We start from the raw sequence: 19,249 nt of genomic DNA on the forward strand, positions 1-19,249 counted from the left end.
TATCAAGTTATTAACCAAACAGAAAGAATTACATAATCGATGAAAATTAATTTTAAATTACCCGCCAAGAATCATAGACAAATGTAAAATAATACGGGTCCAGATACTCAAAGAATAATACACTTATTAAAAATATTAATAATAATTTTCTTACAGGTCAGAAAAATAAAGTTTCAGATAAAAAGTAACACTGCTCAAGTTTTACAACTACTTTCCCAACACCTTCCAGTTGCGAGGTACCAATCTTCGGTGAAAAGACCTAACTTGAGATATCGTAATATTGATGAATTATTTCAAAATGCTTTAGATAAAAATGATGGTGGTAAGGACTTGCTATAGGATTTATTATTTAATATTTCATTTGATTTCTTTATTCTTAATGCAAGGTTTAATATTACAGAAAGTCTTAATTTATCCCTGCCTGCTTCCTACAGCAATTTTGTCAAGTTATGCCTATTGGATCCATTATTTCCACAAATTGTTTCTGAAACTCAAAAAATTATCGATAATGACGTGTTGAGTAAGAAGAACTGAAAAATATTTTGTAATGTTGTACATTTCAACTTGATTTAATGTAATGTTTGTTTCATTAAAATATTTCTATTTTATTAAAACCTATTTATATTACATAAATAAAAAATCATTTTTACCCTGTGTTTTTACCACATTTTTACGATATTCGTCAAAAAGACATGTCTGCCGTCATTGAGTTTCATACTTGGTTTCATAAAAAACCGTAGAGGGAGAATGAACTAAACTTAGTAAAAAACCTCAGTAAAAAACTGACTTCTCAATTGTCAACCGTTGTCAACACCGTTGTGTGATGTGTCGTTATTTTGATTTCAAATTGTTTCAAATATTTACCAATAATTTTGAGAACCTTTTAATATCCGCATTGTTTTATATGTTTATTATATATTTTCGTATTGGATTTGTAAAACAGCCAAAATGAATAGATACGTTCCTAGCCAGTCATCTGCAATGAAAATGCAAAAATCAAGGTAAGATAGATATAATTTTAATATCCGATACTGGAGTATCACCAATTCGTGCGCAATTCAAAGATATTTACGAAATAAGTATATTAAATATATATATTAGTCTAATATACGTATTATAAAACGTGAAAAATATGATAATAAAAATTGGAATTCCACGATTTTAGACTTGAAGGTAAACCATCATTGCTACCAAAACTTCGTCAAGGGAGCTCCACGGATCGTATGTCGACTGAATCTCGGCGGCCTTCAGCCACTGGCCACCGTTCTAGCAGTGCAGAACCTGGCCGTGGTACTTTTGGTTCGCATTATGGTAGAGAGGCTTCTGCTTCTAAATTGCCGTTGAATCGGGTAAGTTAATATAGGAACGATATTTATTTCACTCTTTATATTGTTATTACTTCTGAATGTAACTGCATTTTAGAATATTCCATTAAAACATAATCCAAAACATATTTTGCCTTCAAGCATAGAGTGAATATAGGTAACTTTGAGACAAGTGCTTACCATCTTAGCTTAACATCAGGGGTGATAGTGGTGAAGCGCTTCGCTGAGTAAAAAAAAAGATTGGCTGCACTCCGGGAGTGCCGGCAGAAATGAAAACTTGATTAATAACGTTGAGCATGTTCGATATCCATCCATCTTACGCTTTTTCGATCAGATTTTATAACCAACGCCGCTAAAGAAGTTTTCACTTCAAAAAATTTGCTAAATTCAATAGCAAATCATACATTAGTAGTTTATGTATTTAACTAAAAATAAATAATCTATACATATAATAAAACAGTAATTATTAAATGCAAGTTGAAATAAAACTATATTATTTCAGAGATCTCGTTCACAAACTGGTGAAGGGAGATATTATGATCAGCTAGCGGTGACACCTAAACGTGGAAGCCATTACAGTAGACAACCAACTATTACACCTGTGGTATGTTGTATTATTATTTAAATTGTATATAACATATTAGTACTAACAATAATTAATCTTAATTATTTTGTTTTTTATTATTTTTAAGCTATTGCATAGCTTCTATCGCGGGCCTTGAGCGCGGGGACCGAATCCAGAAATTACGTAACGAAAAACCTCACGCTCCCCACAGGTACGGGCGCAGAGGTGTGGCTTGAAGGCATGCTATGCAATAGCTTTACCACGGCAGTCCCCAAGTGACACACGTCTTTTTTTTTCATAAAATCTACATATATGAATTGAAAATTATCATATGGGCCATCTTCATAATGGGCAGCATTGGGCGAGTAGAGACAATCACGAAAGTGTAGATGACCCATATGTCTATGATTGGCCATCATAATAGATGTATATCCATAATAGCGGCAAACATTTGTTGAGTCAACGCCCATTATGAAGAGGGCCAATAGATATAATACCAGACGAATTATCAAAGATTCTATTAATTTTCATATAACCATTGTATTATTTTTGACTACCTCCTTGGTACAGTAGTTGACGCATGAGCGTAGGCCGAGGAGTCCTGGGTTTGATTCTCGGTGGAGACGAAGAAAAATAAAAAAATGTCTCGGTCTGGCAGGACACAGAAGGCTGATCACCTACTTGTCTCTAAAGAAAATCGATCAGTGAAACAGATGTATAATGCATCTGCCCCTTACCCCACTAGGGGACATGGGACTTCACTTTTATTGTATTATTTATTGTGCATCTAAACTATTTATATTTAATTTTTCTTTTTAGAGAACACCATCTCAAGAAAGAGCAAATAGAAGTTGGCAGGCATCTTTAGAGAGGGCTGTTGCGTTTGTTACTATTAAAGATCAGAGGTATGAGGATTATTTTACATGTATTTTATGTATTGCCATTATATTTGCATTCTAAAGTATTTTATAACAGATAATATACAATCAATTAAAATATCATAAATAAATTATTACAAAAATCATTAACTGGCTAATGAATATTTTGAATTAACAACATTCAGTGTGAGTAGTTATAGCATGTTTATAATGATTAACTAGATTTCCGCCCGCGGCTTCGCCCGCGTTTTCAAAGTAAAACCCGCATATTTCCCGTTCCCGTGGGATTTCCGGGATAAAACCTATTCTATGTGTTAATCCAAGTTACCCTCTATATGTGTGCTAAATTTCATTGTAATCGGTTTAGCAGTTTTTACGTGAAAGAGTAACAAACATCCATACATCCATACATCCATACATCCTTACAAACTTTCGCCTTTATAATATATTTGATATTGATATTTGATTGATTGATTTGATTTGATTTGATATTTGATATATTTGATTTGATTTGATTGATGATTAAAATTTTTAAAACCGTTGGCTATTGTTTCTGTGATCTGTGATCATTTGTTGACTATGAGCAGATATTTGGGTCAGTATATTTGGCGCTTGCAGAATTAAAGCCAGTGTCCTTATTTCGCTTACTAATATAACTCAAAATCAATATTAGCACTTTTCAGTCGTTAATTGAAAGTGGAAATGAACTCATAATATTGAAGTGAAAACTTCTTTAGCGGCGTTGAGCACTTTTTCTGTAATGGGTATAAAATCTTAAACTCGCGTCAGGACACGTGACCTGATCGAAAAAGCGTAAGACGGATACCATTCCAAAGTATCAAACATGCTCAACGTTAATAATCAAGTTTTCACTTCTGCCGGCACTCCCGGAGTGCAACCCGTCTTTTTTAATACATTTCCAGGCCAATATCAAACATAGCCTGGCAGCGAGTTGAAAACGCTCGAGTGGCTGAAGCTCTAGGAGCTCGCGGTGAACCCGGGGCACTTATTCGGCCGCTCACAATTGCTCGGTTTGTGGACATTGTGCGCACGTTGTTGGCGCCAGTGTTCAAAGATGCGCTGAACAATGATAACTACGTTGCTAAGGTAACGACCAAGAAGCTTATATCTAATACAATGGAGATTGCACTATGACCATTAACTTGTAACAAGAACTTGGCAAGTTGGTGTGAATCGAAAGGGATAAAAAAACATACAGGCGTCATTCAACGTCATATTTTCTTGTTACAAGTTAATGGTCATAGTGCAATCTCCAGTGTATTGGATATAAGCTTCTTGGTAACGACTGTCGCCATGGTAACGGTTGCCATGGTAACTGCAGCCTAAGACTAAGACTATTTTGTAGTTCATAGTTTTTACAGTAATAAAGGCTTATTTTATTTTTAACTATAAATAAAAACCTATTAACAAACAATTAACTGACCCCCTCCTTAGCATAGTGGTTGACGCGTGAGCGTAGCACCGAGGGGTCCTGGGTTCGATTCCCGGTGGAGACCAAGAAAAAAAAATGTCTAGGTCTAGTAGGACACAGACGCGAGACGGCAGATTACCTACTTGTCCCTAAAGAAAATCGATCAGTGAAACGATGTACATATAATGCCCCTGTCCCCACTTGGGGACATGGGACTTCGCTGTGAACAATGCCAGCAGAATCACAAAGTAAAATGTTGTTTGTATTCTTATCAATTTAAGTATTAATTCCTTTAAAAGAAGTTTTGTTAAGAAATCCTATTTATTGAAATTGATATTTTTAGTTTTATGGCATTCAAATTTTTCATAAGTATCAATTTATAAAGAATAGAAAAAATTCGATCACGAGGCGGGACTCGTGCAACAAAAAAGGTCATGTTCCATCGTTACAATATTGTATTCACAGAAAAGAGTTTCATATTGGTTGAGATAGTTATTAATCATCTCAATAGATGGCGCGCGGTGTGTCCCTTAGACACATAAAACTGAAAGAATAGAATAAATTCGATTGCTCTGGCGGGTCACGAGTGGCTGAATTGGTCAGTAACTTTACTAAATTATATAAACTAGATTAGTATCTAAATTGTTCTACAATGTACTCAAACTGTAATTGTAACCAAAATTGTATATTCTTATGGAACAAATAAAGCTTTATTTATTGAAGTGAAAACTTCTTTAGCGGCGTGGATCACTTTTTCTGTAATGGGTATAAAATCTTAAACTCGCGTCAGGACACGTGACCTGATCGAAAAAGCGTAAGACGGATACCATTCCAAAATATGAAAGATGCTCAACGTTAATAATCAATTTTTCACTTCTGCCGGCACTCCCGGAGTGCAACCCGTCTTTTTATTTATTTATTTATTTATTAACAAACAAACAAACATTGCAGTTACCGCACCTCGCCAAACGGCTGCTCTATCCGGGCACAGTATCCAAGTCGTGGCTCCGTACAGTCAACACGCTGCATGCGTTCCCACATGCGCTCGCACTTATATCGTATTTACTCGATTTGGTTACGCATATAGTAAGTATTGGTTTATCTATACTAATATTATAAAGCTGAAGAGTTTGTTTGAACGCGCTAATATTGGGAACGAATGGTCCGATTTGAAAAATTCTTTCGGTGTTAGATAGCCCATTTATCGAGGAAGGCTATAGGCTATATATCATCACGCTAAGACTAACAGGAGCAGAGCAACGCGGGTGAAACCGCGGAACGCAGATAGTCTGTTATAAAGATCATTTTCTTCATCCATATAATATGAACGCAAAACTGCTTTCATTTAATTTGCCAGCTGATATGTGCAAATATGTAGTTGCTACATTCTACATAAAAAAATCACAAATAAGAAAGAAAAATTATTAGAAAGAAAAGAGAATCCATTAATAAAGTGGATATCAAAATGTATCATTCAAATAATATTATGAAGAACTTAAATTTTTCTATTTAAATAATGTACTGTTAACATGAATTCTAAATTCCTATTTAGGGCCGATGTTTCAATGCTTGGATAAAACTTATCCGTCCAATAAAGTATTACACGATAATATTAAAATGTCACGTAAACTGTCAAATACGGGCAATTAGAATACGTTTTTAAAATGGTAGTTTTATACATTATTCGATGAATAAGTTTTGTCCAAGCATTGAAAAATCGGCCCTTAAATGAATATTATATTTGATTTATTTGTTCACTTTCAGGAAAGGCCAGTTTCCAATGACTGGCTGTTTGTTGAAAAAGATGAGCTGTCTTGTATGCGTCGAGATTATTTCACCAAGTGCTGGCTTCGGTATTTTATTTTATTTTATTTTATTTGCAACACAAACACATATAACAATAATATAGGTACAATACTTATTTCACTTTAAACCTTAATGACTAATGGTTATTGCAATAACATGTGTTGACTATAAAATATTACAATCGCTTACACATAAATAAAGAGTTATCAATATACTAACAAATAGATTATAGGTAATTTAAAAAGGGAAATGGTATAAAAACTACAAGAGACAAATTTCTAAACTATGTTATAGGTATGTTTACTACAATAACTTGCTTATAAGTCATGTACTACATTAATGGATCTCTGTCATCTAATTGTTTAAATAAATAAATATATCGGGAAATTTGTAAATTTAGGGCTGATTTTTCAATCGTTGGTCAAAACTTATTCATCAAAACACATATTAAACTACCATTTCAAAAATGTATTCTAATTGCCCGTATTTGACAGTTTACAGGTGACATTTTAATATGTTCGTGTAATACTTTATTAGAGGGATATATTTTAACCAAGGATTGAAAAATCAGCCCTAAAATAAAAAAAATAAAGTATGCAATAAAAAATATTGACCTCAAGATGTTTTGTTTGTTTTACTTTTAAAGTTATGTCTAAAAATCACACAAAAATTTTGTTTCACAAAAATAATTTCCTTGCATTTGCAAAAGAAAAAATTGCTCTAAAATTAATATTTAAACTATTTTCTCAGTTTCCAAATGCCAGGGCATGAATTTGAAGACTTGGATGAGGAATATCTTCAAAATTTACAAAAGTACCTCGGTAATGATGAAGAAAAGATTGCTGAACTACAAATGGTTATAAAGAGTGAGTAATTCTAGTACATATCGTATTATTTTTATGAAATTTATTTCTTACTACTACAAGTAGTAGTTTCATCTATAATATAAAAATGAATCGCAAAATGTGTTGGTAAGCGCATAACTCGAGAACGGGTGGACCGATTTCGATAATTCTTTTTTTATTATATTCCTTGAAGTATCAGGATGGTTCTTATGTAGAGAAAACATAAATATGTACCACGGGCAAAGCCGGGGCGGACCGCTAGTTTCAATATAAAAATTGGTTGTCTGTAAAGTCGGTTTACTGACGATAGTTGAACGTGACAACGTCCGATTGTGTTTCTTTGTCGCTCGTTCCGCGCTCTCGCTTGCACTTCAAGCCTTACGTGCCTTACATGGAACGACTCAGAGCGAAGTAACGCCGCATGAGTCATGTTTTTTCGTGCGTGCAATCGGCTCTATCGAATTATAAGACGTTCTCACGTCAAAAAATGATAATTAAAAAACAAAATCGATAAAAAAATAAAAGTAGGAAAACTGAAAAGTGTCATCGTTCTCTTAGGATTGGTCCTCGATAAGTGCACGTAGTTTGAATTAAATCTGTCTGTTTATAGCGTGTCAACATACAAACATACAAGTGAAGCTAAATACAGCGTTAAAAAAAAATTGTATTAATGAATAGTTGTTGTTGTGCCTTACGATATAAGCCTTACCAATAATATTAATTTGAATTTTGAATTTTTTAACCGACTCCCAAAAATGGTGGAGGCCGGTGTATATTTTTTTAACTAGCTGCTCCGCGCGGTTTCACCTTCGTGGCTCCACTCCTGTTGGTTGTAGCGTGATGATATATAGCCTATAGCCTTCCTCGATAAATGAGCTATCTAACGAAAACATTTTCAAATCGGACCAGTAGTTCCCGAGATTAGCGCGTTCAAACAAACAAACTCTTCAGCTTTATAATATATATTAGTATAGATGTATGCACAACATGTGGAAATCGCTTTACGTGAGTGTTGAATGAATGAATGAATGAATGAAAAATACTTTATTGCACACTTAATACAGGATTATAAACTAAGAGCCATACAAGTAACAACATGTACAGAGGGCGGTCTTATCGCTGTAAGCGATTTCTGCCAGACAACCCGAAAATTTAGAAGGATTACATTTATGAGTGTTATTTTTAACGTGATAACGTTTTTAAAATCGTTTTAGTCGGGTGACATGTTCCGAAACTTGTGTCACACCAAAACCTCACGAGCGCGATCGCAGGTATAACGAGAGAGAGACGGACCGATCTCCCGTCTCATCTCGAGCGCTGCCGCCAATAAGACGTAAACATCTCGATCGTAAACCTACTTTACAAACAACCAATTTGTTATCTCCAGAATACGAGGAAGTCCTCGACGACGAGGAAGAACAATCGGCCCGTGCGGAAGAACAGCGCGTGCGCACACTGAGCACCGAGCTGGGCGGAGCTGTGCGCAGCGCGCGGGCCGGCCGGAGGCAGCTCGGCGCCGAGCGGGCGGCGCTGCTGGCCCGCGCGCCGCAGCTGCGGGACCTGTGCACGGGGCTGCTCGCCGATATTGAGCGGGCCAAGTGAGTATATTGTATACTAGGTTTCCGCCCGCGGTTTCGCCCGCGCAGTCAAAGAAAAACCCGCATAGTCCCCATTCCCGTGGGATTTCCGGGATTGCGTCGTTTTCCCAGGATAAAAAGTAGCCTATGTCCTTTCTTGGGTATCAAAATATCTCCATACCAAATTTCATGAAAATTGGTTCAGTGGTATAGACGTGATTGAGTAACAGACAGACAGACAGAGTTACTTTCGCATTTATAATATAAGTATGGATTATAGTATATATTATAGTATATTATAGTATAGTATGGATGCGGACATAAGATCTGATTGGTCTACTAGTGATGGTCATGACTGAGATGTTGTAAAGCAGGGACAGCGTGCTACCGGTGAGTATGAAGTGAAATTCACTAGCTCACTCATTGTCACTCGCTGTGAGTGTTTTGTGTGTTGAGTGTGTGGTGAAGTTTAGACAGCTTGCCAGTGAGCGGGCTGCACAGCAAGCCCGCACGCCGCAGCTCAATAAGTTGTTGCGGGTGCTGGTCGCGGATATAGAGAAGGCCAAGTTAGTATAATATACTTACTGTGCCTAGCACTTTTATCCGCATTGCTCAGCTCCTATCGGTTTAAGCGTAATGATATGTACTATATAGTCTTCCTCGATGTGGTTGCTGTAAGACGAAGCGCGGTTAACCACGATTCATTGATGATAGATTTAGTGCAGATCTAGAAATTGCCAAGTAAATGTGTTCAAATACACACTCACTAATCCCACTCACTCACTCGCTGCCATACACACACTAAATTTACATTCACCTTGCTGCGATTAAGTTCGAATGTTAATAGATCCACGTAAGTGTGTGCAGATTTTGATAAAATGTGGTTGCTGTGTAACTCAAACATTCATTTATTCAATTAGACTACTATTTAGTAGCACTTTCGAATCGTCATTACATAAGTATTTTTAACATTTACCACCGATTCGGAAAGCAGTATCTATGGAGAAGAATCGGCAAGAAACTCCATAGTTGCTCTTTTAAATCATGTCAATATTACATAATATGTAACTTATATCTAACTACATAATAATATATCATAATATGCCAAAGAACTGTCCTGTGGTTTTTACGCGACAACCCTCCATGGGTCTTTATCGTCCATATATTCCTGAATACTGTAGTACGCTCTCTGAACTAGTACATTTTTTATATAAGTTTTAAATTTAGAACTACTAAACTCTTTAATATTGTGAGGAATTTTATTATATAAGCGTATACCTTGACCCATAAATGAATTTTTAACTTTAGCTAATCGGAAAAATGGCATTTCAATTCTATTCCTGTTCCTTGTGCCATAATCGTGTCTATCTCCTACTCTTGTGTGTATGTCGGAGCTTTTGTGTACATGCAAAATATTATTAAATATATACTGTGATGGTACAGTAAGGATACCAGTATTCTTAAAATGATCTCTTAGTGAGTCCCGAGCACGTAAATTATATATAGAGCGAATGGCTCTTTTCTGTAAGATAAATATAGTTTCTATATCTGCAGCCTTGCCCCACAGTAGAATTCCATAGGACATAATGCTATGAAAGTAGCTGAAATAAACCAATCTAGCTGTATCTTCATCGGTGAGATGCCTTATTTTTCGGACTGCATATGCAGCTGAACTGAGCTTACCTGCAGCGGTGTTGACATGGGCTCCCCACTGTAGTTTCTCGTCCAATGTTAACCCTAGAAATACAGTAGACTCAGTAGGATGCAATACCTCCCCGTTCAAGGTAATATCTCTGTTCAACTTTTTTACATTAGGAAGTAAAAATTCAACACAAGTGGTTTTTTTGGCATTTAATAATAAATTATTGGCAGTAAACCATTTAGATATGTGTAAAAGAGCACTGTTCACTTCGTCAACATTTGGGTTATGCCTATCCACATTAAAAATTAATGAGGTATCATCTGCAAACAGAACTATTTCACACCTATCCTGCAAATAAAAGGGAAGATCATTGATATATACCAAGAACAAGAAGGGACCTAAAATTGACCCCTGTGGAACACCAATGTTAATTGACGCACCGCTAGAACGTTCTCCATTAACAACTACAGTCTGTATCCTATCATGCAGGTATGACGCTATGAGGTTCTGGGCTTTTCCTTTAATTCCATAGTGATTAAGTTTACGTAACAAAGTACAATGTTCAACGCAGTCAAATGCCTTGGAGAGGTCACAAAAAATCCCCAGAGCATTTTTTGAGTTTTCCCATGCTTTATATATATGTGTTAGAAGTGCAACTCCAGCATCTGTGGTTGAGCGCCCCTTTGTGAAACCAAACTGTTTGGTGTGCAGTAAATTATTAGATGCAAAATGACTACTCAATTGGTTTAAAATTAACTTCTCGAATACCTTACTTAATGTTGGTAAAATAGAGATAGGTCTATAATTGTTACAGTCTTCTTGATCGCCCTTCTTAAATAGAGGTATAACTTTACTAAGCTTTAGTAAATTAGGAAATGTACCATAGTCACAACACTTATTAAATATGAAAGCTAAATTTTTCGCAATATTTTCTATTATATTATTATTAACTAGATTTACGGACATTCCCCAAAGATCACAAGTATTTTTTAGATTAAGCGTCTTAAAGGCAGTAACAATATCACTAGCAGTTACGTGTCGTAATTCAAATAATGTACTACACCCCGCAACATGGTCCCTCAAAAAGGTTTCTGCAAGTGCTGAAGACGAATTTAAACTATTAGTAATAGTAGCAGGGACACTACTGAAGAATTCTTCAAAAGCAAGAGCAACATCAGCACTTTTGTCAATAACCCTGTCATTATTTACAAGTTTTATGGTATTACTTGATTTGCTTTTACCCATTTCACCATTAATAATTGACCAAACTGTTTTAACTTTATTATCAGAGTCGCGTATTTTTTCTTTGATATATAATCGCTTTGCAGTAAAACAAACTTTTTTAAAAATTTTTGAGTAATTTCTAACATAACTAAGAAAAGATGGGTCTTTATTATATTGCTTCATACCATATAATTCATAAAGAATGTTCCTGCACCTATGTATACTAGCTGTCGCCCATTTACTAAATGGTAAATCCTTGGTAATATTTAAAGATTTAACTTTAAATATTTTTTCAAATTCATTATGTACTAAATTAAAAAGATTATTAAACATTTCACAAGGACTATTAGGAAAGGATTGATCATTTAGTACGGGCAGGTTTTTATTAATATTATTCCTAAACTTATTAATGCCTTTTTTAGTTATAGGCCTAACATTAATCCTTTTAAATGTAGGTATGCAATCCCATTCAAAAACTACTTTCTGGCCACAGTGATCCGAAGTCAATGTATTGAGAATATTTTTCTCTAAACAGATGCAGTCACAGTATATATTATCAATACAGGTTGCAGAAGTAGTTGTTATTCGTGTGGGTTCGTTAAAAAGTTTATATAGATTAAATGACTGAAATAGATTAACAATTCGTGTAGCCGTTTGTGTTTGTAAGAGTAAATCAATATTAAAATCACCACATACTATAACTTTTTTTTTACTCCTGCCTAGACGCTTTAATATTTCTTCCATGACTGTCTCAAACATATTATAGTCACTGGAAGGGGGTCTATAAACGCAAACAATAATATAACGCTCCAGCTCCACACAGGACAGTTCAATGGTCCGTTCTACAGAAAGACTAACAATGTCAGTTCGTTCTTTACATTTTACACTATCATGTACAAAAATAACAGAACCTCCGTGAATAGCCTGTGTCCTAAAGTATATACTTTTTAATTTGTAATTTTCAATATTTACTAACGACTGACATTGTTTAAGCCAATGTTCTGTTACACAAAATATTTTAATATTGTTATCATTCAGAAACAATTCTATTTCTAACAATTTGCTAGCCAAGCCTTGAATATTTTGATGCACAATGGAAAAAGACTGCTTAGCTGTTGTCTTATATACTAGTTTAAATCTAGCTTAGGGCTAGATTGTCTGTCTACACTTAATCTAGGTTGATGTATAAAATTACTACTACATAAAATTATAGTAGATTGATGGTCTGATACCGAACATGTACCAGACTGGTTAATATTATATGCTATTAACATAGCAAGTTCACGCTTATATCTATATGGCAGATACACTGTATTCTTTGTCAAAGTAAAAGATTTAATACATGAGTTAATGTCAAAGTAAATAAATGCATCACGATGATGATTTGTTAGGTTATACAATTTTAAATTCATATAATGAATTAATCTATTTTGTTCTTGTGTTAAACCAGGAAGTATGAAGTATGAAGTAGTATGAAGTAGTGTATGAAGGATATGTTCTGTGTGCTGCTCGCGTATATCAACCGTGTAAAGTGATTGTGTGCAGTTGTGTACGAGTGCAGGTTATACTTTTTTTTTTATGACAGAGCAAGCAAAGGGGCAGGTGGGCCACCTGATGTTAAGTGGTCACCACCGCCCATAAACACTTGTAACACTGGAAGTGTTACAGGTGCTTTGCCGGCCTTTTATGGACAAATAAGCTCTTAATACTGTGTGCAGTTGTGTACGAGTGCGGGTTATACTGTGTATAGTTGTGTATAGAAGCGTTATTGTTAGTTATTTACTCCGTATTAAAAAAAATCTGTACAAAAATTGTTGTTAAAATTAATTTAAACATATATTATCGCAGATTGGAGCTCGAGGGACTCCGTGCGAAACTAGAGAATCAGACGCTGTCAGTGGAGGAGCGGCTGCGGCTGCTGGACCAGGTGGACTACTCGCTGCGGGTGCACGACTCCAAGCGGGCCCTGGCCGACAACGTGGCCAAGGTGACACCTCACGAGCTCACTCACCCACTCGCTCACTCAAACAAACACATACACAAATATAATAGTTTTATATTTGTGTTTGTTTCTGTGATACACGAACACAGATTTTTGTCTCCAGATATAGTAGTCTAGTGAGACTACTTTTTACCACGAGCGATCAAATCCCATGAGATTTTTTTTTATTACGCCGGCATATAAGTTATAACTTATACTTACTTACTAGAGTGGCGCAGGGACCCAAAGTGAGTCTTGGCCTCCGACAATAAGAGCCTCCATTTGACTCTATCCTGCGCCATCTCTTGCCAGTTTTCAATCTGGAGGCTGCGCAGGTCTTTGGCAATTTCGTCTTTCCAGCGGTACCTGGGGCGTCCAACCGGACGGCCGCGGCGTCCAGATGGCTGTCCCAGGTACGCTCGTTTCGCTGCTCGATCTTCCCCCATTCTTTCCACATGGCCGAGCCATCGGAGTCTTTGGGCTTTAATCTCACCTATGACGTTTAAAATACAGGGTGTCCCACTGTTGGTATACTAAGCTCAAAGGAGAGTTTTGAAAGAATACTTATAAAATTCCTGACGGATTTTTTTTTCAAATAGATGAATTCTTAAAACTATGTGTACACCCATAAAAAGCAACCCGCCCAACCAGCAATTGAGCTATCGTATAAGATTATGTTTTCATAGACAAAATGCTCACATTAGAGAAGCGGTATATGCCGGCTGCGCGAAGCTAGAGAAGAAAACATGGATTTTCAGGAAAAATTTAGCAAAAAATTTTTGACGTAATTTTGTTGTTTAAATATTTTTTACGTGATCAGTGTATGCAAAACTACAAGTCCCTTCGCGCTTAGTATACCAATAGTGGGCTGTGGGACACCCTGTATAATAGTAGTAAATCATTTAAGCTAAACATTTTTAATTATATTAGATACTAGCGGTCCGCCCCGGCTTCGCCCGTGGTACCTACATGTTTAAACTTTCCTATCTCTCAAGTTGGATCGAACTGCACATGGTGTGCGAATTTTATTATAATCGGTTAAGGGCTGATTTTTCAATCCTTGGTTAAAACTTATTCGTCGAATAATGTATAAAACTACCATTTTAAAAACGTATTCTAATTGCCCGTATTTGACAGTTTACGTGACATTTTAATATTATCGTGTAATACTTTATTAGACGGATAAGTTTTATCCAAGCATTGAAAAATCGGCCCTAAGTGGTTTAGGAGTCCATTGAGGACAAACATTGTGACACGAGATCTATATATTATATTAGATATTTGCTTTCAGACGATAATAGCCAAAGAGAACGAGTTAGCTGTCTGGCAGAAGAAAACTCTAGACAGTTGTATGCAATATAAAGAGATGCTTATACATTTGGCTCCGGACTGCCCGCAGATTGGTAGCCTTGTTGTGGATGAAAAGTGAGTGCTTTAAGTAATATTGAGTATCAATTTACTGTATAAACCGACTTAATAAAAGGAGGACGTCCTCAGTTCATTTGGTATATATTTTTATTGTTATTTTGTTAAAGTTAACACGAACTTCAGAAATAAAAAATTATATTAATAATTACGAACGATGGTTCGAACAATATATTATAGATATTGTTGCCATTAACCGTATTCTATTCTTGTCTCATCTCATATATTTTTTGTGTACTCTAGCTACCAGGAGCTCATACATTTAGTGGCCCTTAGAGCTGGATATTTATACATTTTTTATGCTTCGTTAATTATATGATACTTTCGTCACGGCAAGGCGAAAAACATCGCGGATTTTAATTATTCATTTACCTATTAAAGCATAATATATGATTGTTCTTATTCCTATGACGTACCTTTTTTTTAACGTTGGGAAAGGCATTTACGCATCCCCCTCTGCTGTTTTTCTGCGTGAGAGGGTTATGTGGGACTCGCATGAAGCCACACCCACTAAAACCCAACTGTGGCCTCACCTTCGTCGGCAGGGGTTAACACTTAACAGCCAGACCTTATACCCCCGCCGCGTACGTGGAGCTAGTCGCGACTTGGCGGCTCACCCCAGCCCGTAAGGTGGCAATAGACGTCGGTATCAGAAGATCACGCCGCCCTATTGCCAGGCTATCCTCCTTATCTCGCAGGGGGGGCCGGTTTACTTGCAGTGAGCATAGCTACAATATGTGCGTTTCTACGTAAACCCTCCCCCTGCGATTATCCCTCAATCCGTGTAATATTTCAGTCCTGTTGCTGGACGTAAAGACGCCTGCGTCTGCCGGGTCTTCGTCGATGGACGCAGGCGTCGTCCAATGACGTACCTACTATAAACGCGCTCAAAAATAATCATAAGTAATTGATAAAAGTTAATAATAATATCTTTTGCAGGGAGTTAATGGAAGTCTCATGCGGAGTCCACATAGCTCGTGCAACTGAAGAACTAAAACGGCACCTTTCAGCACTTTCCGCGAAACGCAACGAGAGAGCCAGAGACAGAACCGCGCTGCAGAGGAAACGGGCTGCGCAGCTTGTGAGTGACACACGAACATACATACAGACACACGCTATACACAGACAGACACACAAGTTAGAGCTAAAACGGTATTTCCGCGAAACGTAATGAGTGCGTGCAGGACCACAGACTACGCAGATGTCGAATATGCACGTACGTATTCAAACTCAAATTCAAACATTATATTATATTACACTAGCGGTCCGCCCCGGCTTCGCCCGTGGTACATATTTACGTTTTCTCTACATAAAAACCATCCTCGTACTTCAAGGAATATAATAAAAAAAGAATTATCGAAATCGGTTCAGCCGTTCTCGAGTTATGCGCTTACCAACACATTTTGCGATTCATTTTTATATATAAGATTATATATACATATTTATTCAATTAAACTTCTTTGAGAAGCACTTTTGAAACGTCAATACATATTTTTTACATTTACCACCGATTCGGATATATACACGTAGCTAGTAGCCAACAGGTTGAATTGACACTGCTTATGCGTATAGTTATAGTTATATATTCTTTATTGCACACAAATTTTTAATTTTACAATACAAGGATATCAGAAGCAATTGGCGGCTTTATTGCTAAACAGCAATTTAGTGAAGCGAAGTATAGTGAAGCGCCGGGCAGTTTGTGACAATATATAATTTGGCAGACAAACACAAACACATATATTTACACGCAATTTCACACATTATATTTAGGCAAAATAATCGAGTTGCGTTTACGCATACACTAGCAAAAAATCAATTTTTTAAACTTATTGTTGAATATTTTGTTTAACGTGATATACCTTTTTTAAATTTATTGCTTCTTTTATTTAAAGAAATTATCTTGAGATTGAACCAAAAAAAAATCAGTTAGTTATAAATATTTGAGAACCATCAAATCAAAACATTTTATCCTTGTTACCTCTATAAGCTACCACAATCGAGAGTTTCGTATAGAAAATTATTGGGTGTCTCATCAAAATAAAGCTATTCACGGAAAATTACCTTGATAGTAATCACTTGCAAAAATGGGCGAAGGATCCTGAATTAAAACCGATTGTAAAGTAAACATTTAATCGTTCTTATATCACACACAACATCTGCCGTTTTAACTAACAAACTAGCGTTTAAATCGTAAGCCTCATTATTCAAATATTATTGTCTTACTACAGGAAGAAGCGCGAACAAAACTAACCGAACTCAAATCGGCCATAGAGCGTGAACAGCAAGCGTTAGAAATGGAAACGGCACAAGAGAATACCGCTGCAGCCGAGTGGAATGCTGAGGAAGTTCTGATGATGAACAGGATCCAGGATCTGAGGGTCCACCAGCAGCAGTACAAGCAGGTGGAAGATGACCTGCAGTTCTGGGAGGCACAGGATAAGACGTGAGTTGGTTAATATATGTATAGAAAATTTAATAACCTAACTTATAAATATATAAAGAATAGAAAAAAATGCGATCACGAGGCGGGACTCGAACCCGCATCCTTCATTCCGGAATGGCGCGAAAGGATGCGGGTTCGAGTCCCGCTGAGTGATCGAATTTTTTCTATTCTTTATAAATTTATATTTATAAAGCATTTGAATGCCATAAAACCAAAAATATCAATTTTAACCTAACTTATTCAATCTATACTTAATATTATAAAGCTGAAGAGTTTGTTTGAACGCGCTAATCTCAGGAACTATTGGTCCGATTTGAAAAATTATTTCGGTGTTAGATATATTATCACGCTTAGACCAACAGGAGTGGAGCCACGCGGTTGAAACCGCGCGGCACAGCTAGTAAAAAATAAAAAAGAGAGTTTCGAGCACGTGTCAGAACTCAGAAGTGAAACTTCTTTGTCAAGATTCAAAGATAACAAAATCGTCGCCTTACTCCATGACGTGACGGTATTGTCATGACGAGACCTTGAAATTTTACTCTCAACGCGCTTGAAAGAAGTTTCACTTCAAAAATAAAGTTAGTACGTGAAGGAAGAATAATTTCCGATTTCGCAATGGTTTCTCAAAGTTTACTTTTAGGTTATACATATTTTGAACTAGCTGCTCCGCGCGGTTTCACCCCCGTGGCTCCGCTCCTGTTGGTCGTAGCGTGATGATATATAGCCTATAACCTTCCTCGATAAATGAGCTATCTAACACCGAAAGAATTTTTTAAATCGGACCAGTAGTTCCCGAGATTAGCGCGTTCAAACAATCAAACAAACAAAAAAACTCTTCAGCTTTATAATATTAGTATAGATTAGTGTGTAAAAATATGAATAAGCGTGTTTCGTTTCACGCCCGATCTTTATTAGGATAATATGTAATATGTAGATAGAAAATACTTTAATATTTATCGAATTTCTTTCTTAAATTAATGCAGAAATATAAAAAAAAACGTTCTATTCCATTTACCTACCTATGTATAATATAAAGTACATTAAAAGCTCTATATTCGCGTTTTCACAATTCGCGGATTGTTAAAATGCGACCTAATTCCTATATTCGCGGATCGAATCGGTGAAAATAAAAAAACGAGTAAAAAGTGTCAATCCATTGCCTAAACCTGAAAATAATCCTACTACTATTATAAAGGCGAAAGTTTGTAAGTATCTGTATGGATGTATGGATGTTTGTTACTCTTTCACGCAAATACTACTGAACCGATTACAATGAAATTTAGCACACATATATAGGGTAACTTGGATTAACACATAGGATAGGTTTTATCCCGGAAATCCCACGGGAACGGGAACTATGCGGGTTTTTCTTTGAAAACGCGGGCGAAGCCGCGGGCGGAAGTCATTACTCCTAATTAAATGTTAATTAATTTGAATGATGAATGATGTTTGATCAAAAACTTCAATTAAAATGATTTCTTTATGTAGGTATTTGCTTTTTTTATTTCGTCACCTCGGAACGTATTCCCTATAATATAACCCCATACAAATTACCATTCACGGTTTCATTATCCGCGGCACATTTATGGAACCTATTACCCGCGAATAAAGAGCTTTTACTGTACTCAAAAGTCTACAATTTATTCATATTAAAATTAAATTTATTGTAATTATTACATTACAGTTGGCAATCAAGATTATCAACTCTCCGCGAATACGTCGTCGAACAAAGGCAAGAGGCAAATCGTTTGATAGAAGATACAAAACATAAACTATTGGAACAAGCCCGAAGTGCGATAGTTGCTTGGAACAAGAGGTTGGACATGATGTGAGGACAGACATACAAAAATATGTGTATAAGAGGATAAATAGACTAGAATTTGCTATTTGTACGTGTAAAGGATAGTTAAAAACACATTGTTTTATACACTTATTGAGAAATAAACGAAAACATGTATTAATTAGTTTGTGCCAATCTACGAAAAATATACCTCATAATAAATGCATTTTAAAATTTTGTTTAAGGTACTTTAACTATCAATAAATCGCGTGTTGTATCGTTAAATAAGATTTTACTGTTTTTTTCATATTTGTATTTCTTTT

The 19,249-nt window shown here is 36.0% G+C and overlaps 1 protein-coding gene across 1 annotated transcript; it reads left to right on the forward strand.

Annotated features, from left to right (window-relative positions):
• The first annotated feature begins 841 nt into the window (after positions 1-841).
• On the forward strand, positions 842-19,194 carry LOC149899462 (uncharacterized). The gene is made up of 14 exons (XM_090113470.1): positions 842-1,001; positions 1,166-1,349; positions 1,828-1,929; positions 2,710-2,795; positions 3,692-3,875; positions 5,152-5,286; positions 5,965-6,053; positions 6,757-6,872; positions 8,239-8,449; positions 13,143-13,281; positions 14,567-14,700; positions 15,640-15,781; positions 16,932-17,146; positions 18,831-19,194. Exons 1-14 carry the CDS (start codon positions 949-951, stop codon positions 18,976-18,978), a joined length of 1,938 nt encoding a protein of 645 aa, XP_089969596.1. The 5' UTR covers positions 842-948; the 3' UTR covers positions 18,979-19,194.
• Positions 19,195-19,249: the final 55 nt, after the last annotated feature.

The sequence above is a fragment of the Colias eurytheme genome, chromosome 20, assembly GCF_061535395.1.
Source record: "Colias eurytheme isolate Ceu_HAF_F1 chromosome 20, ilColEury1 Martin Lab GWU primary, whole genome shotgun sequence".
Taxonomy (NCBI): domain Eukaryota; kingdom Metazoa; phylum Arthropoda; class Insecta; order Lepidoptera; family Pieridae; genus Colias; species Colias eurytheme.